The sequence below is a fragment of the Stegodyphus dumicola genome, chromosome X1, assembly GCF_044657685.1.
Source record: "Stegodyphus dumicola isolate Sdum_Otavi_A_Nest chromosome X1, ASM4465768v1".
Taxonomy (NCBI): Eukaryota; Metazoa; Arthropoda; class Arachnida; order Araneae; family Eresidae; genus Stegodyphus; species Stegodyphus dumicola.
In genome coordinates this window covers 198,775,092-198,796,109 of record NC_140780.1, presented here as the reverse complement: position 1 = coordinate 198,796,109, position 21,018 = coordinate 198,775,092, and the positions used below count along the sequence as shown (strand labels likewise).

General features: G+C 33.5%; 1 protein-coding gene across 1 annotated transcript in view; it reads left to right on the top strand.

The window, feature by feature from the left end:
* Pli (E3 ubiquitin-protein ligase pellino) overlaps window positions 1–21,018 on the top strand; it is a 90,473-nt gene that overhangs the window by 27,811 nt on the left and 41,644 nt on the right. Inside the window, exons 4-5 of the mRNA XM_035364154.2 lie at window positions 5,920–6,117; window positions 19,086–19,370. Of these exons, the coding sequence (XP_035220045.1) occupies window positions 5,920–6,117; window positions 19,086–19,370 (483 nt within the window). The remainder of the gene's footprint in view (window positions 1–5,919; window positions 6,118–19,085; window positions 19,371–21,018) is intronic.

The window sequence follows — 21,018 nt, the reverse complement described above, 5'->3', positions numbered from 1 at the left end:
ATTTCTTTCAAGGAAAAATGAAAAATGTTGTAGGCATTTTTTATAATGTGCACATCTAAATAAATTTAAAATTACATGGAACTTTTAACAGCAATATAAATTCTGTTTCTGTTTATTGCAACATTTGCTTGAAGGTTTTGTACTTTTTCCAGCCAAAAGTTTTGTTGAATAAATTAAGAAAGTGAATTTGTAAGGTCTTTTGAAAAATTTTTGGTTAAAAAAAAAGGGGATGTCGAAGTTAAAAAATCTCTGAAATAACAGAATGATCATTTGAATTTTGCAGTGTATTTATAGTGAATTTTCTAAGGTAAATAAATGTAAAATTGATGTAATTTTATGAACACTTTTTGTAAAGGCCCTTAATTTTATGAGATGTTGAACATTACTTAAATAAAACATGTAAATGAAACATTACTTAATTAAAACATTATATAAATGAAATACTACTTAAAAACTTTTTCTCTTGAAGGAAAGCAATATAATTAAATTATAAAAATGAATGAGATTTTCTGTAAATAAAGTTCTAATTTATTTTCCTCTTTGCAAATCACCGAATTCTGATTTGTAAACAACTGCACATTGGAATTTTCTCTCCATACAGAAAAGTATTTAGCAGTCCAGACCATTATTCCCTGCATTTCCCTTCTCTGTGTTCTTCTTCTCCCTTCTCTTCCCATTAAACTCCAATGGAACACCAGAGCCATTAAAGCCAACTGCAAAGACATAATATTCTGTTTAATGTGGATACTCCAAAGATTTTGTGGGTTGTTATTTGAAAAACCAAAAAGGGATTTTTGCGAAACTATTGTCATCTCAAAATTTTTTAAGTTGCTTTTGTTTTGAAGTATGCATAATATACTTAAGTAACATTGCTTTACAGATAAAAGACTACACCTGAAGAAATGCTTGAAGTGAAAACTTCACATATATAGGCTTGTGGATAAAGCTAACATCAGTTTAATGGCTAAATATGAAAATTAACTAGGCCTGATGTTATATTGATGAACTTGTCTTGAAATTGTCTTGAAATACAGTCAAAAGTCGTTAATCCGGACTCGTCGGGACTTCGGCGATTCCGGATTATCGATTTTTCCGGATTATAGATCATCAGTTTAAATCTGGTAAAATGGCATGCAGAAATTATAAAATTAAAAATATGAAACTGTAATTTACGAAATAAAGAACAATTATGATCTAAAGGGTATCAAAATTTACAAAAAAAAAGCTTAATATTTGATTACTTTATTAAACATTTCTTTCAATGTAAGTTGTTTAAGTTGCTTCGTTTTTTATGTGATAATACATTCTCTTTAATTCTATAAACAGACATAATTCCTTGTTCAGTTACAAAGTTCTGCTGTTCAAGTCCTATAATTGCTGTGTCGAGAATACCGGCTAATTTGTCAATCGAAATTTTTTCGTTTTCTATAACCTCTGTTACTTTCTTTGCTATGGGGAAGCGAATAATAATGACGACGCATTTGATTTAAATCATACCAAAGACGGAGTACATCGAGATGGAATACTACATTTAGTAAGGAATTATAAGCCAAATAAAATAAAAACATCTGCCCTGAAGATAAGGATAGTGCTGACAGATCAACTTCCAATTCATTGCGCGCCGCGGCGTTAAAGATAAACAAACGTTAAAGTTTAGATAAAGGATATGCCTTTATCCATTTTTTGCAGCAATTCCACTTTTTGTTTAATGGACTTCGAAACATACTTTCGCTTTGTAGATCCTTTACATATTAGTAAATATATATCGGAAATTCTATTTGACATAATCGAAAGTTCAAGCTTACTTTTATAAAATTGCTCTAACAGTCTGCAAAAAATAAGCCGGATCCAATTCGAAGATTAAGGAATAATGCAATCTACAACATTAACTGAAATAGATAATTAGATAATTTTAGCTTAGCTTATACCGTCCGTTATACATGAAACGTGCATTTGTAAACGTATTTTGCGCACGTGCACACGCATATTCGCAGCCGTAAAGGTCTTTCTGCGCGTAGGTCTGCGTAAAGGTCTTTCTGCGCATGCGTCAACGCGCCGCATGCGCAGAAAGTTTGTAGCTTTGAGGTCCGGATTATAGATCATTATGGATGTCCGAATTAACGACTTTTGACTGTATATATTTTGTGGCATTGAGATGATGTTCAGATTGTTTTCAGATGGTGTTCTGAGAAGTAACTGATTGTATGGTTATTTCTGTACAAGATCCACATCTTAAGGGCACTAAGGAGAAATGCTTTCATTGGATTGAAAGTAAATATCACAGATGTTCTGAAATGGAATAAGTTATGAAGATCATGTTGTCAAAGAACTATCCAAACGTCTTTCTTGAATTGTGTATTGATGTTAGCTTGTGCTCAGTTTTGTCTAATCATGCTGAAAAGTTGGTATGGTATACTTTGATTATATGAGAACAAGACAAGCCACCTGATACTGGCTTACCTTATTAAACCTGTTATAATGAGGTCATTAACATGATAATACCAGAAATGATTAACTACTGATGGTCTCCTTATTATTCTGCTAATTATTTAAAGGGCATCAAGATTTATTTTAATCACCAATGTCTTTTGAAAACTGTCATCAAATGGCTGGCAATCTTAACCACAGACACTTAATCTGCTCGTCATGAGAAGAGCTTCAGATAAGGATTTTTTCATTGATGTATTTGAATCGTATTTTCGTTTTTCCACAAAAATGCTATTGACAAGTGTGAGGACTGCTTTCTGTTTTGCTGCAGTCTTATGAGATGCATTGGGAATTTATTGGTAACCTTTGTGATGTTTAAACAATGGAGATGGTGATAATAAGCAAGTTCTTGATGATAATAGCATCCTAAATGATTACTTTTTGCTGATGAGTTGCATGAGGCTGAAAGAATAGCAGCTTGACCAGACAGTAGCTGTATCATCGATCAAATCTCAATCTGTAATCAGCATTCAATAGGAAATTTCATAATAGTCTATGTTTGAGGGACAGTTGGGATTTTAAAAATCTCTCAGCAAATCTTGTTAGCAGTTATCTCAATATTATAACATCTAAATCTGTTTCTAGTCTGGATCTGTAGATCATAAAATACTGTTGAGTAAAGTGATGTGGTGATCAGTGTTCTAATGTTCATCTAAGAACCTTCTCAAAGTGTTACCTCAGTCATCACAATGAATATGATGATTCATATTTCTTTTTTCTCTAGATTTTATGCACATTTGTTGGATTATGTTGTGTTTAGGTGAAGCTGCAACATAGACCAACCAGCTGTGTATAGGACTATCGTGAAACCTTCGATAAGTACATTTTGAATATCAGTATTTTATCAGCATTTCAAAGATATTTCCCCTTCTTTATTCCTGATACAAAAAACTGCAAAGGACATAATTTAGCATCTTGGAATAATCTTAAAAGTTAATTAAGAGATGGATTTTTCTTTTCAGTTATATTTAGGTAAACACCACTAAATTGTATTAAATGTGTAGTTTGTGCATTGCTTTAACCCCTTCGCGCCGGGTAGCGCAAACGCGCGCTTTTCGCGGAGGCCGGAAGTGTCTTACGTGAGCGTCTGTCCAGGGCCTGGGGCTTTTTTGCTATTAAGCCTAAATCCATGAAATTTCCAAAGTATCAACGCATTGTTTAATAATGCTCTATAGAGTATTTAAAAGGCTTATGCTTTATAGATATTTTTATATATACTTTAATTACCTTATTTCTTGTTTAAATGCATATTTTACACATTTTATTTTCATTACTCACCATTTTATGACTTTTAACATTATACATCTGAAAACTAAATATATTACTTAAAATTCTCTTTTCGTATGAAAAATTTGAAAACAGGGATCTACACACAGTCCTACGTTACATTCCTTGCACTCGTAATAACTCATTTGCCGTTTTGGAGGGTTTTTCCGGGAATGTGAACAAACGAAGCATCGTTGTCTCATTTTCTTATCAGTCTCTTCTGAACAAAGTTTTGGAAAACGTCTTTCAGTTAATCTTTCAGAATCAGTATCAGAATATCAGAATCAATATCTGAAAAATTTTGCATCATTTCTGCTATTTCATGCCCTGTCAAACGTTTTCGACGCTTCGACATTGCAACGGTAAAAACAGAAAGAATTCACATCTAACAAGATCTAATTATTTTCTAAAAACTGAACTGCAAACCGAAATACCCAACGCTTTAGCGAAAGAGACGTCATAAATCACGCCATTCAGAAACATTTATTTCCCCTTTTGTTTATATAATCAAAAACACGTGTATGTGAGTCATGCTTCTCTCACTTCGAGTAGAAGGTCTAATGTACATGTATCTGAAACCATATGGACATACAGTGCCATCTTGTGGCAGAAATTATAGTTTTTGAAACGTTCCAGGACACTGGCACAAATACGTGACAGTCGGGGCTGAACAGGAAAATGCTCTGGCATGCCTGCGTGTCAGCCAGGAAGTGAGTGTGTTCGTTGCTGGCACGTAGACGTGACAGTCGGCGTGAAGGGGTTAACAAAATCTTCATAGTCTAAAAGTTGGAGAATTTTCATCCTGAAGTATTTTCTATGTCAGATAGTGCATATATGGTACATAAAGAAATTAGAGACTTGAATATCAAGTTTACAAGATCTTATTTGAGTTAAAATAACATGCCAAATAATGATTATTGGAGGAGTTAAAGCGACAAGACTCAGAGTAATATTCATAAATTTGCACGACTACTTTTAAAGGTTTAAATATAGAATCGCCTCCTTTAGCTGCAAGAAGTGCAAATTTTCTGCATTTTTTACTTCTACAGCTGAAGGTTCTATATGTAAACCTGTGAAACTAGTCCTGCAAATTTATGAATATTACAGTCATTCTTGTTGCTGTTATTCTTCCATAATTGTACGGGTCATATTTATACTTAAAAAATGTAAGTGCATAATACTCGTATTTTTTGAGAAAATATATTTTGACCTTTTAAAATCATATATTTGATGATTCTGTTAATTAACATTACATATAATAACATCCCTGTATCCATAATCTGTATCTGTAATGTATACCAATACTTACCACAGAGGCATGAAGCTGCAGATAACTGAATTCTGCATAAATAAATGATGTTCAGTAAATGTGTGTGTATAAGGTATAGTTTAATTGATAAATTATACTCAGTAAAACATTACTGTATCATTAATAACATACTGTATAAAGGAATGCAAAGTGTATAAATATCACTGTATACTTTTATCAGTATTTTTATCAAAGTAAGCTTGTAAAAAGTAAGAGATTGTGAGCTTAATCCTCCAAAGACAACTGAGCAGTATAGAAGCATGGTACATGCACTGTCAGTATAAATGTCAGTAAATAACAAAAATGAAAATTCTCTTCCCAACAGTACATAGGTACAAAGTCCGAGTATTTTAGCCATTAGTAGCATTAATTCTCTACCATCATATTTATGTCAGTCTGCAGGAGTAACAGATCATGTTTCAAGGGGTGGCCATGCAATCTGAAAACATGCATGGTGTTCTGAACATATGATTCTCATCATATTTTATTGCATTTGTCTAAAAGCATGCATAAAAGTGCTCATGGTCATGGATTACTATGGTAAGACAGTATCTGCTGTTACTTGGCATATATTTTGAAACTTAAACAACATCTCCTTATATTAACTTTTATCACAAGAGATTACTAGTTAAAGCAAATAAGAAAAAAAAATCTTTTTATCTGATTAAATTTTATGCATGTATCTTTAATTTTTTTTAATAAACTTTCTGGTTTTCCAATTTGTATTTCTGAAAGATTTCTGGTGTTTTATTAGTATAAATTGAAATTTTGTAGAAGTTGTAGTCCATTTTTAGTGTGTTGGTTTATGAAATGTAGATTTAGTTTCAAATGATACTTTGTAAATTTTTGTTTTGTAGATTGGCCGATCCTCTGAATCCCCTATAGACTTTGTTGTCATGGATACTGTACCTGGTGACAAAACTGGTGAAGGAGGCAAAGTCACACAAAGTACGATATCTCGATTTGCTTGTCGAATACTTATACATAGGAGTCCAAATTTCACAGCAAGAGTTTTTGCAGCTGGATTTGATTCGTCAAGAAATATTTTTTTAGGAGTAAGTATATTTTAAATAAATAAACAAAAAACTGCATGCTGTTTTTTCTGTTATTAGAAATTAAAATTATTCTATAAGAGAAAATTAGGATTTTTTCATTGAAATTTGGTGACTTGGTCGAATTTGAAAATGCCCAAATATGCTGCTTCTTAAAAAATTGAGAGGTCTGCCAGTAACTGAGCAGTAAAGTTGCAGAATACTAGTAGTTCAACCTGGATTCAGTTCCAGGTGAATGGGCTGTTTACATGGACATTTTCATGTTTTTCCTCATGTGTAATATGCACATAAGCCTTTAGGTCTTCGGCCCACCAGCGGCCGAGCGGTAAAGACGCTGAACACTGGTAGTTCGGTCCGAGGTTCGAATCCCGCGAACGGGCTGGCTGCATGGGCGTTTTCGTGGTTTTCCCCATGTGTAACATGTATATGAGCCAGTTTCCCTTAGAAAGTCCTCCACGAAAGGCATCCCTCCCCTTAGGCAGATAGCCCTAGTGTGCTTTGCCATAATTAAATACACCACACCACATCACCTTTAGGTGTTCCGTAAAGAAATCCCTTTTCTTAGGCAGATGGCCCTCACAAGCTTTATCATAATCGAATACACCAAATCTTTAAAAATTGAGACCCACCAGTGGTCAAATCAGCAAGACAAAATATTGGTAGTTTGACCTGTTTTCAGATTTTGGTGAGTGGGCTGAATGCATAGCTTTTCCCATGTCTTCATGAATACAGCTGTATTTTCCTTGAGCTTTTCGCAAAGGTGTCTCTCCCCTTAGGAAGATACTCTGGTGTGCTTTGCCACAATCAAAATGCTGTATCCAGTGTTGACAAAGTTGGGAGCACAATAAAGGAAAATTCGAGAATTATTTGAATGGAATTGGCATGACTGGTCGAACTTCATGTACCACCATTAAAGGCTTAACAGGGCTTAGTGGAGCTATTTAATTAAAGAAACACCGAGATCTAAAACAAGGCCTAAATCAGGCCCATTAAGCAGTAGAACTACCACCATATTACCTGAAATAACTTTAAATAGAATAAACAGCTAAAATATGAACTTAAAGTCTAAAAGCTGGTGAGATTTACCAGCTACACTAACAAAAGCACATTATTACTTTGTAAAATATAACACATATTACTTACATACATAAAAATATGTTAGATATACAAACAGAATATCATAAACACCCTAGTTTTTCATAAAACAGACAGGGAAATTTTAAACACAATCAAGATATAAATTCATTTCATTTACAGATATATATTTCATGAAATTAGACAATTTCAATTTATTCACTGTATTTTTACTTAGATCCTTTAGAGTATTAAATTTAGCAATATTTGGAATAAATCTTAGAACAATATTTTTCATAGAAGAGCATCTAAACAACAGGTGGTCAATATCGACATTACTCATGCCACATGGACAGGCACAATTTTTATTGGAAACCTATTGTAATGAAAGGGAAAGTGTCCATGATTAGTTAAAGCTTGGTTTAGATACTTGTCACTTGGGCATCTTCTCTCACTTACAGTTGGGATTAAATTGTATGCGAATCTTCCTTTAGAATCTGGGTCATTCCAATTTGCTCGCCATAGAGTCACTCTTTCTTTTCAACAAGGATTTCAAACTGTCAAAGGAAGTCTTTACTTCAAAATCAATTTGATTTTCAGTGGCAGCCTTTGTCAATCTATCTGCTAACTCATTACCAATAGTACTAATATGACTCTTCGTCCAAAAGAGTTTAATATCTCTAAGCACTAAGAAAAATGAGCATATCTTTTATGATTAATTAAATCGTTACTTGAACAAACATCCATAATTGAAACAATTTGGCTTTTGCAGTCACTATAGATTTCTACAGGATCTAGCTCAGAATTAGAAATAAGCCAATATAAGGTCTCTTGTAGGGCCACTAACTCTGCCTGATAGACAGAGGCATTGTCAGAAAGTCTATATTTCCTTTGCGAGCTTAGTTTCTCATGTGAGAACACACAAAAGGCTGCCCCCACATGACCATTTAATTTAGATCCATCTGTAAAAACCGTGTAGCCTGTCATATTGGAGAGGTTTTTATGCCAATTTAACCGTTTCAATAAAGTTGGATGAATATCTAATCCTTTTTCGATGTCAAAATCTCTAGCTGAGAAGATCTCACTGAAACAATCAACACTTTTATTACCAGCTTTTAATTTAAAGATTGCATATACTTTTTTTGCTAAAATATTGATCGGAGGACATCCAGCCAAAATTTTAAGAGCTACTGTGGAAACAGTTCTAAAACACTTAGTAATCCCCAATAAAGCGATTCTTTGAATTAGCAAAATTTTGTTACGCATTCGGACCGTTCCAGTCCACCATGCGCCACATGCATACAAGAGTTTTCTCTCAACAGCTCTTTTATCTAAACTCTTAAGAACTTTACCTTGGAGATTCATTTTACTAAGTCTGTTAAAAATATGGGTGCATTCGATCTTTATTTGATCTAAGTGAGGTATAAAAGTAAGCTTTAAGCTTTTTATTAATCGTAATGCCCAAATATTTGATTGTCTAAGAAACTGTAATTGGTTGTCCATACAGTTTGCACCTAGGATGTATTGATCTAGTATTAGTTTTGGCAATACCCCCCAAAAAAGCTCTTCTTTGGATCAAATTTGAGTCTAACATGGAAAGACCACTTCTCCAATTCTTGAGTGGCAAAACTTAAAGCTTTATTAATAGTATAATTCCTGTGGCCAATAAAACAAAATCGTCAGCATAAGCTTGTATACTAACATTTTGTGGTAAGGATATGTTTAAAGCTATATTAGCAATAATATTCCACAAAAGTGGACCAGATATTGAGCCTTGGAGACAACCCCTTTGGTAATTTCTATGATGCCACTTATTACCATCATATAAGGAAACTTTTCTTTCATTCAGAAAATCGCATATTAATAAGAAGATATTTCTTAGACATTTCATATTTTTTAATTCCTTTAATAAAATTGGCCACCAAACATTGTTGAAAGTGCTCTTTACATCTAAGGGTAAAATTGCACTATGTTTACCATGCCTTCTATTTCGAAGGATGTCAGAAATTAAATTATCTATAGCCTAGATAGTACTTTTACCCAGCATAAAACCAAACTGATTTTTATTTAAAAGATTATTTGATAATAAATAATATTGTAACTGTTGTGTTATGAGTTTATCCAGCAGCTTGTCCCAGGAAGGCAGTAAACAAATGGGGTGAAAAGAGGAAGGATCTTCTTTATCCTTTCTTTTTTGAACAAAACCAAATCAGCCTCTTTCCAACATTCAGAAAAATTCCCCTCTAAAGACATTCATTCAGAATAGCTACAAATAACTTTTTATTACATTCAAAGATTTTAAAAATAATATCCATTGTCAGGTCATCTTTACCAGGAGTGTCAACTTTGTTCCCAAGTGCAATTTTTAGTAATGTTGAGTTCTCATTTATATTCAGCTAATTTCTTCTTATATTGAATCTCTAACAAATTTTCTCTATACGATTGTAACATCTCTGAAATTTTCTTCGATACAGTCAAACTTGACTTCTTAAAACAGCCAGTTTTCGGACCACCAATGCACCTGTTTACCCAGAGTGTTGCTCTGTTTAAATTTGTTCATCTTCTTATTTTTCTTGCACATATCCTCTATTGAGTTAGTAAGATCTTTAATATAAATATTTAAATCGGAAATATTTTCTATATTTTCTTTGGAAACTTGATTTATAAAGTTATACAGTTCTGCATGAAAATTTAGCCAATTCAAATCCCAAATGTAGAAGCGTTCAAATTTCTTCTCTCTAAGTAAGTTCTGTAAAAGTCCAATGTCAATGTAGCTATGCTCGCTACATGATATACCCATAGAAACAGACCAAGTCAGGACAAAAGAAGATCTTACAATGGTAAGGTCTATCCAACTTTCGTCTCTGGCACTGGAAAACGTAGCTGGGTTATCAGGACTATTAAGAACATTCAAATTGTTTGTCGAGCAGAATTCAATTATAGCATCACCTTTTGGATTAATTGAGTGATCATAAGGACTATAGGGGACTCTTAACATTGAAATCTCTGCAAATAATTATTTCCGAGCCTTCATGCGAATCAATAATACTGTTAGTACAATATAAATAGTCACTCAAGGCGTCATTAGGGGGCCAATACACTGAAAAAAAACTACATTTCTATTATTAATGATAATTTTAATTGCCACTATATTTGAGGAAGCATACAAAAGCATTGCTGGAGAGTTGTCAAGCAGAACAATTGCCATTGGTGGATAACATTTGTCACAAAAAGTTCAAAATTTCAAATACTTCAATAGTATTAATATGAGTACTAATATAATATCATTGGGATTCCCCAAACTTTATTATCCACTACTACAGCAGCTTTGGTGTGATGTAAATTTATTTGAACCATTTTAAAGTCTTCGTCACTTTTACTAGCCATAATTAGTACGACTGATTAAAAGATCCATTTGTCGTTTGTGACAATGACAATTTTTATCTAAGTTAGAATGATCATTGCTAAGCATCAATTTATACATTCATTTGCCTTTTTCATTTTTCATTGTCATTTTTCATTTGTCTCTTTGCAATTAATACATTTTGGAGTAACTTTACACTCCAAATCTTTATGTTCAACTTCACCACACTTAGCACATATTTGTGGTTCTAGGCATTTTGTTTGAAAGTGTTCACACTTTGAACACTTAAAACATTGAGTTACTTTAAAAAATTCATTAATTCTAAGACGAGACCATCTTTACACTCAATGTTTATGTCCAACTTCACCACACTTAGCACATATTTGTGGTTCTAGGCATTTTGTTTGAAAGTGCTCACACTTTGAACACTTAAAACATTGAGTTACTTTAAAAAATTCTTTAATTCTAAGATGAGACCATCTTATGTTAAGTTTTCCTAAGTTCTCTATATTTCTTAGCATCTACACTGGCCATCCAGTGTATTTCTACCTTTTATCAAAGATTTTAAGTCAAAACCACCATTTTCAAAGACTATATTCTGGTCTCTAATCATAATCTTAAGATCATCTCGAGAAAGATCAGAATCTACATCATCAATAATAATTTTTGGATCTTTTTTAACAGGACGTTGAATTACCATATCGTTTCTAAGCAAATCATTTGTTTAACCTCTGTTTCCAAGGCTTCAATATCAGAGGATTTGGTACATTCTATTAGAACGCCGCCTTTATTAATTTTTCTTAGTCTTCTAACACCATTGTGTAATTGGGTGTTTTTGACCTCCTTGGAGAAAGAACTACTTTCTTTCTTTTTTTTTTGGGTAGAGTAGAACTGTGAATTCTTCGGACTTATTTCTACTTGTAGATCTGAGCCCACCAGTGGCTGAGCGGTAAAGTTGCTGAACACTGGTAGTTCGGTCTGAGGTTCGAATCCCGCGAACGGGCTGGCTGCATGGGCGTTTTTGTGGTTTTCCCCCATGTGTAATGTGTATATGAGCCAGTTTCTCTTAGAATGTCCTCCATGAAAGCATCCCTTTCCTTAGGCAGATAGCCCTCGAGGCTTTGCCATAATCACACCCACTACTTGTAGATCTATCTCATATTTTCTGAGGAAAACATTTTGGATCTGCCACTGCTGCGAATGAATGTGGCTGAAGATTTGATAACATTTTTGTTTGCTCTTCAACCTTTCCTTTAAGGATGGCATTATCAAAAGTTTGTATAACCAATAAATCATAAATTTGATATGCCATAGAAATAATTTTTCCTTTTGAAATATTCATGACTCTACTTGAGTCTGATACAGAAAGAATTTAAAATTGTTCGTCCATCTGCTAATAAAGCAGTAGACTCAACTGGCTTTGTCTGAATTTCCTGACAAATTTGTAACGCCATTATCCAACCAGTACCCTTTTTAAAATAGTAGAATAACGTAGAAATCAAACGTACGTACAGTTTAATGATCATTTCAGACCTCTTATATTGTAGAAATAGTACTCCAGAAACCGAAGCATGATGAGCCACATAGACACAATGCAAACATCCATAAGTTCGTCAAATAATCTCGGAAACATGAAGTGTGATATAATATCACAACCAGAACACAATTAGCTTCGAAATATCACAAAATAAAACACTATAAAACAGTATTACTGAAAAAAAAATGGCATATTTTCAGGAGCCGAAGAAAGCACAAACCAATATCATGGAATCAGCATGATAAAACTTGTCATTGTGCAGTAATCAGTAAGGCTTCATAATTTTAAATGCATCAATGGTTATTCATTGTGCATTACATAGAGTGCATAGGCTAACTACTTAGATTCTCTGTAATATCCACAGAAATTTCTTAAAAACTATGAACTGCAGAAAATGCCAAAAACTACGTATTTTAGTAAAAGAGGGACTAGGAAAATGGTATGGAAAATGAAACCCAAATTTTCATCCGATAATTGACACAAAAAGCTTGTGATGTCATGAATCATGTTAAGCTGATGGTCTTACTGGTTTTGAAGAGTAACCAATCATAAATCAACAAATTCTGACTGTTAATTTCCAGTTCAGCACTCTGCAGTAAAGCACTTCTTTACCCTGCAGGTCCCACTCGGTTATATTATGGCTAGAAAACAAAGCATGTGTTACTTGCAAGATGTGATAAAATTGGAAGTTTTTCATGTTAATGAATTATGCCACCTTAGAATAAGAGGCCAAATAGAAATTTAAAGACTTTTATTCTACAGAATTTTTATGCTATAAAGCATCTGAAGTTTCTGTAAATCTTGCAACAAAGACTTTTCAGTTGTACATAGCATAGAAGGTGACTGTAAATGGCATGTATAAGGGGTGTTTGTGCTCCGGGGAAACCCCAGAATTCCGGGGATTTTGAACTTCGATACCCGGAAATTCCGGTGATCGTCGTTCAAAAGGAAGTAGGAATAATAATGAATTATTTATTTTGATCTGGGTAATTTTGTTTGCTTTGAAAGCAGAAAACGCAAGGTCAGTGTGTGTAGTGAAAACTTATTGTCGTTCAAAAGGAAGTAGGAATAATAATGAATTATTTATTTTGATCTGGGTAATTTTGTTTGCTTTGAAAGCAGAAAATGTAAGGTCAGTGTGTGTGGTGAAAACTTTTCCTTTCTTTCTCCAAAGGCAGTGATAATGCGTGAAAAGGGGGAAAAACTTCTTTTTTGTTCTTTCTTTATTGCGAGTTATGACTCATTCCCCCGGTTCTCGGACATTCTGTTCTGGATTCTTTTCGGCAAGTAGGCGCGGCAGAAAAAAAAGGGAGAGACTTCGTTCGACCAGATGTGCGATCACGTGACTCTGGGTTCAAAGGTTTTCTGTCCTGGTGTGGCGCCAATAAGTAGAGAAGGGGGATTTTTCGCCATATTAGCTATTTGTCATTGATTGCTTCTCAACTTTTTTCCTCCGCTGTGTAAAATTTTCGTTTCATTTATTGATGCACGTGTAAATTTTTCGTTTCGTTTATTGAAATATTTTTTTTTATTTATGTACGCAAGAGAATTTCACTATGAAATTTCTCGATATAAATAGTGATATTATACAATTAGAAGAAGGTGTCCAGAATGCATTTAGGTGGAATTGGATTGAACAGAGAGATGGTAATGGGGATACCATCGGCACATGGTGCAAGAAAATAAATGTTGCTGGACAAGCATATTGTGTTTTTTGTAACTCACTGCTGAAGTATGGTGGGGAAGGATTCAAGGCTTTCACAAATCATTTTAAAACTGTGATGCACATAAAATATTCAAAGTGCATTAGACATTCAATGACTTTAAGTAATTATGCTAATTCAAAAAATACTGATGACTTACTGGAGACTGATGCTCGGCCATTGGATATAGTGACAAGAAAAGCACGCCAAGAGGTATCAATAACTTCGTTTATCGCCGAGAATTCTCTTTCTTTAATGTAGCTCCCAATTTAATTGAACTCTGCAAACAGTTGAGCCGCGATCAGACGGCACTAAACTCGTTGGAAATGTCCAGGACTACTGCATGTTATAAGATGAAATATGGACTCGCAAAAACTATTAAGGAAAATATCATTAAAACTTTAAAGGAGACTCCATTTTCTCTAAATTTGGATGAAAGTACTAGCAATGCTCAAGAAAGTATACTGGCAATATTGCAGTTTTATGACAACAATCAAAATGAAGTTGTAGTTCATCATTTTGCATCTCTAAAGATGGAATCTTGCAATTCAGAAGCTGTTTTTAAAGCAGTTGTTAATACTATTGAAGATAATAATATTCCATGGGCAAACTTAATTAGTGTATTAATGGACTCATGTAACACCATGCTTGGAAAAGAAAAGGGTGTTGAAACCAGACTGTGATCAAACAAAGCACTTCACTTATTAGATATTGATGGTGACACATGTCACACAGCTAATAACTGTGCAAAAAATTTGCTTCATGTTTTGATAGATACTTAGAAGATTTGTTTGATGACATCTATTTTGATATGAAAAACTGCAGTAAAAGAGAAATTTTTTTCAAAATCTGTGAATCCCTTGCCATTAAAAAACTTAAGCCCTTGAAGAGACCAGACCATAGGTGGGTGTACATTTTATGTGTTTTAGAAAGAATCAAAGGATCTGTGGGCTCTTATTGCATTTTATTTTCACTACTTGGATAAAACTGATAAAGGGGATTATTTTTCTTATGTTGAAACTGTATACAATAAAAGAAATATTTCTGCAGCTCAGAAAAAATTGTTGAAGGGGTGTATTCTTGCTTGCATTCCCAACAACTCACAAAGGATGCTTTAGCTCAGGAAAAAAGAATACTAAATAGGTTATTTGTTATGCAAAACAAAACTTTATTGCGTATGGCATTATATTCAGCAGTGTTACCGGAGTTCAACACATATATTAAATTGTTTGAAACAAAAAAAAAAAAAAAAAACCAATGCTTCATTTAATACATTCCAGTATTTATAAATTGATGGCAAAAATTTTCTCTTTTTTTTATGAAACCAGAAAATATAGAGTGCACATCTTATAATGATTTATTAAAGGTTGATGTCACAAATCCAGAATTCCATCTACTTAGCAAAGTAATATTTACTGGTGCAGAAGCTTCCACTCTCCTGAAGAAATTATCAAAAAATCATCCAATAGCAAAAGAATTCCAAATTTCTCTGATGAAAGCTTATACTAATACAGCATATGAAACAAATTACCCCTTAAAAATTCATATCTAATTAGTTTTACAGCATTAGATCCAGAGCTAAGAGGTAAAACCAGTACAATATTAGCTTTTGAAAAATTATCATCTTTTATGTCCCATATTTTTAGTGATAATGAAAAGTCAAAAGTAGATGCTGAAATAAGGTTATACCAGAGTGATATTGATATCACCAAAGAAATGCTCTACACATCTGATGAAAGTGGAAATCAAGTCAAGTATACAATTGATAAATATTGGTCTAAAGTTTTTAATTTCAAAGATGATTTCACAAATGATTATAAGTATCCTACATTGGCTAAATTGGTCAAAGCTTGCCTTAGCTGCTTCCATGACCCATTAGTGGAAAGTGCATTCAACTTAATGGATATACTTGTCACTGACTATAGAACCTCCCTTAAGATTGATTCCCTAGATGCAGTGCAGACTATTAAATATGATTTAATGGCTTCTAAAAAAACCTCATGTGAAAAATATGGCTAAAAAAATCCAATGACTGATCCAATTCACAAAGATCTCTTACTGAACATGAACAGAAGTTGGAAAACATATCAAGAGGACTTAAAAACATGTATTTCAGATGAGTCACCTATAAAAGTCTCTGAAAAACCTTCTACATTAGCAGAAAAGCAAACTGCTTCTACCTCTGCATGTGCAGTTCTCGAGGAAATTTCTTCAACTAAATGAGGAAAATAAAAGTCAACCTTCCTGCAATTATGAAGTTCACCACAAAAGAAAGACAAGCCTACAAACATCAGAAAATTAAAAAAAGCAGCAGAAATTAGATAATTTTTTTAAAGAATTAATTCAGGTAATTTAAAATATTTACATAAAATGTAGTAGTTTATATTTTTGAAAATTTATGGTTATTAATTTTGCAAAAAAAAGTAATTCATTGAACTTTTATAATTAGGTCATTCAATACTTCATAATTGTAATTTTTCATTTCTCTCCCCCCCCTTCTCGAAACTCCAAAATGTCGGTAGTAAGTCCGTAAAAGTTTCAGGGGATTTTTTGGGGTCCCACAAACACCCCTGATGTATTTTCTCAAAGGTATAACAAAAGGTGCTTAACAATTGAAAGAAATGTCAAATTTCTTCCTAAAGGATGGTGAAATGGATAGTATAAAAGCCAAATGCTATTTTATTCAATTCTTAATTGAAGACAACCTTCCAATTTCAGTTTCTGGGCCATTTGAAGCAGGTTTTACACTAAGTGTTTCAGGATTCTGCCATGCCCCCCCCAAAAAAAAACCTCATCAAAATGCTTGCTGTGAAAGTATTTTTTCTGCATTATGAAAGGGGGGACTTTATTTTGACTAAATTTAGGTACAAAAATTCTTGAAGTCATTCTCACTGAACAAGTAAACATGTGGATGAAGAAACATGTTATAGGAAAAGCTTATCTAATTTAGAACTGCTTCAGATTAAGCAGATATAACTAGCAGCTTAAATTTATTCATTCAAGTCTCTTGGATATTTCTTGTTAGTATCTTCAATGGTGGTCTCTAAGACACAGCATTACTTGTAGCATTCTGTATCTCCACCTTTAAAAATTAGTAGTGTTCTCAAAATTTTTAATGCTTGTCGAGACTGCTGCTGTTTTTACAGGATCGGGATTTCCATCTTCAGACTCACTTTCATTTTCACATTTCATCCCTTTGTTTTCTCTGATAATTTTTGATGATCTCTGCATCACTCTTTTTATAATAAATCTGGATATTTTCATAGATTCGCAAATATTCAGGGAAGGTCTCGTGCATTTCCTCATAGTCACCCTTGTCTTCATGCACATCTTGAAAGTTTCCAGAAATTTGCTTACAATGGAAGCCAGCTTTTTAAAAATAATTTGAAATCGTTTCTGAAGTTACTTCATCCTATGCATTTAAAATAACATGTATGGCATCTTAAGAGAGAAATGAACTTAACGGTTTCCTTAGCAGGACAAACTATATCAGTTCTATCAATTTCAGCAATAACATGTTGAACCACTTCCTTCCTGTAATGACTTCTGAATGCTTTTTCCTGATCTAATGGCTAAAGAATGGAAGTTGTATTAGGAGGAAGGAAATCTAATTTTATGTTCTTCCGCAAGAGATGAGTTGGATGTGCAGCACAGTTACCTAACAAGGGTTTGCTTGCTGAAGTTCTTATCCCACTTTATAAGAAAATCACTAAAAATATTGCTTGCCATCCAAGCATTTTTATTGTTGTAATAAGTCACGGGCAAATGCTTGAAGCTCTTAAGACAATGAGGGTTTTAACTTGTTGTGATGAGTAATGGAGTCTTTTTAATTGTTCTGTCTATATTACACGATAATAACACAGCAACAGGGTTAATTTTTTTTACAGCCAGCTGACGACTCACTTTCAAACTTTTAAGTGTGCTGATGTGGTAGCGCTTGATAATGAAGACCAGTCTTATCAGTGTTAAAAACTTGATGCAGCTTGTATTCTTGCAAAATTTTGGCTAAATTCTTTTCTATCCAATTACCGGCTTCATTAGAGTCTGCATCTTGTTTTTCTCCATGTAATTTTATGAAAACTATATTGTTTCTTTCTTTCCATCTTGTGAACCATCCAACGATAAGGACAAATTTCTCTCCTAGCATTTTGGCAAATTTTATTACCTTTTGATACAGGATTTCTCGTGACATAGTTGCGTTCTTATTCGTGGCATTTTGAAACCACTCCTAAGAGGATAGTTTTGACATTGATAGACTTTCTTCACTTTTGCTTGTCACATTTGCACTTGTCATCAGTTCATCCAAAATTGCCTCCCTTCTTTTCAGTAATGTACATAATGCAGATTGTGAAATTCCGAGTTGTGCAGAAGTTTCATGTTGGCTGCATTTTGGTAAAACATCATATTGCTTCAGCAATTCTTTTTTATCTTTTAAGCTTAAGTCCTTGCATTTGGAGATCAGGAGGCATGACCAAACAAAAGCGCAATGTGGATGGAGGAACTGTGTGAGCAAAAAAAGAAAATTTTATTACAGATTCTGTCTTATGTCTTTTTTGTGTGTTTCCTCTTTTCCCCCAATTGGTCTGAGCCAGTTCTGACAAGCTTGTTATGAACCCACCCTGACCCATGATTAGTTTAGATAAGAAAATTCAAGCATTTTCAGTTCCGTGTAAAAATAAATTGACCTTGAATGAAATCATTGATTGAAACACAGACTTTGTGGTTTTTCACAGCTCCATATAACAAAGCTGTAGCATTTGCACCTCCATGTCCGAAAGCAAATCGACATTGAACAAAATCACTAATCTTGAAGCACAAACTTTGGATTTTGACTTTACAGTTTTAAGAGCAATTTGATTTTTATAAGTGGTTGAGTATTTTATTAAGCAGTTATTTTATAATGATATTGTATTCATTTGAATTCATTCTTTGGGTTTTAATTTTAATAAACGGTGGATTTCACAAAGCAGTGTTTTTTATTAACTGGCACCCACTGTACATACTGATGTGTATTATTTCTGAGTTGGCTGAACAGTGACTAAGTCATTAGAACCATAAAATGCTAAGAGTTCATCTTGGAGTCGATTCTCAACTGTTGAACATACTCAGGTGGTGTCTAAATATGGGGCAGTTATCTATAAAAATTCTTCTGTCACTCCATATTCTTCATTATTTAATACTCTTGGTGCACTTTGCCAATATTTAGTAAAAAATGTTTCATTTTAGTTACATATTATTTGTTGCAAAAAATTAATATAATATTCAAATCATTAGAAACATTTTTATTTTAAAGGAAAAAGCAACCAAATGGCAACAAAATGGAGAGATTGATGGATTAACTACTAATGGAATTCTTATCATGCATCCTCGAGGTCCATTTAGTCAAGGATCTGAACCAGGGATATGGAGAGAAGTTTCAGTTGGCGGTGGAGTATATGCTTTGAGAGAAAGTCGGTCAGCACCTCAGAAAGGAATAAAGATTGAAGATGAAACAAATGTTCTGCAGGATGGCACTTTGATTGATCTTTGTGGAGCAACTTTGTTGTATCGCACAGCAGAAGGTTTAAGCAAATCTCCTGTAAGTGTAAAATAATCTGAGCAATTTTGATTAATGTGTTTTTAAATATTGGATATAATATAAAAGTACCAGTATTAAAGGTGAAAGCTAAGGATACATATTGTTGAGGCATTTTTCATGCATATTTTTCTGAGTTCTTTTTAAGTTCTCAAGTATTTTTCTTAAATATTTACAATAAAATATTATTGATATTAGAAATAAACTGAGTAAAAGTATGAATGTTCTAAGACAGCAGACCTGAGTAACTTTTTGCTCTCTTTTTTATCCATGTTCCAGTCATTTTGGATTGTTTTATTATACATGTATGGTAAATTAAGATTATGAACAAAAAAGGCAACATAAGATTTTTAAAACACTTTTTTCCTACAGTATTAATTTAATGTGTATGCCTATCTTGTAAGACGACCTTAGTAACCACATACGGTATTGTGTTCTTAAATACCAAAGCTTTTAAAAAAAATGTTTTATTCAATGCATGTATTTAATTGTATTATATATTGAAAATTAATATGTTAAAATGAATTCATTGTTAGTAAAAGATGTTCCTCCTTGTCTAATCTGTTTGATGGAGTTAATTTTTTTTAAAAATATTTTCTGTTTGGATACATGGAGAGATGCAAATCTTCATGGAGAATAAGTGATTATATGGTTATATAACTCTCATATGAATCAGTGTCCAAATCTCTATTTATTATCTTGAATTTTAATATGTTATTAAAATATCTTTCATATGCCTTTAACGTCCACCAGCGGCCGAGCGGTAAAGTTGAACACTGTTAGTTCGGTTCGAGGTTCGAATCCCGCGAACAGGCTGGCTGCATGGGCGTTTTCGTGGTTTTCCCCATGTGTAACATGTATACGAGCCAGTTTCCCTTAGAAAGTCCTCCATGAAGGCATCCCTCCCCTTAGGCAGATAGCCCTTGAGGCTTTGCCATAATCACACACACACACATGCCTTTAACAAATTTGATTCCTCTGGGAAGATTTTCATAGTTTCAGGGTGAATGTGGTGAGCCTTTTATTTAGCTGAGTATTTAGTTTTAGTTTATGAATATAAAAACTACTTTTATTCAAGTTTTGATATTTATCAGTATTTTCTACTATTTTTGGTTAATTAATAAAATGTCAAAAATCATCCAAATCTAGAAAAAATGTATATGTTTGTTCTTCAAGTTTTGGAAAAGAGAAGGAATGACCTTTTGCCAACGGTGAAATGTGTGTGTGTGGGGGGGGAGGCATAAAAGAGTGAGAACCCCTGCTCTAGCAGAATTATTCTCAAATGTATATATGTATTAGTTTCTTCTACTGCAGGAATTTGGCAATATCTTCCTCTTCCTGCATCATGCCCTCAAGTACAGAATGATCCACTCTTATTCAGCTCCCAGATAATATGATCGAATGTTTGCCAGCTGTCCACTTGGGAGCTTTTTTTTATTTTTGGCACATCTTTTGAGCAGTTGTTTTATCTTTGTCTGAATCTCCATATATAAAGGCATATTAATGAGCTTGTTCGCTTCGTGGCCGACTGGTGACCGAGTGGTAAAGTTGCTGATCACTTGTAGTTTGATCTGGGTTTTATTTCAGGTGAATAGGCTGCCTGCATGAATGTTTTCATGTTTTTCCTGATGTGTCTTGTGGATATGAGCCA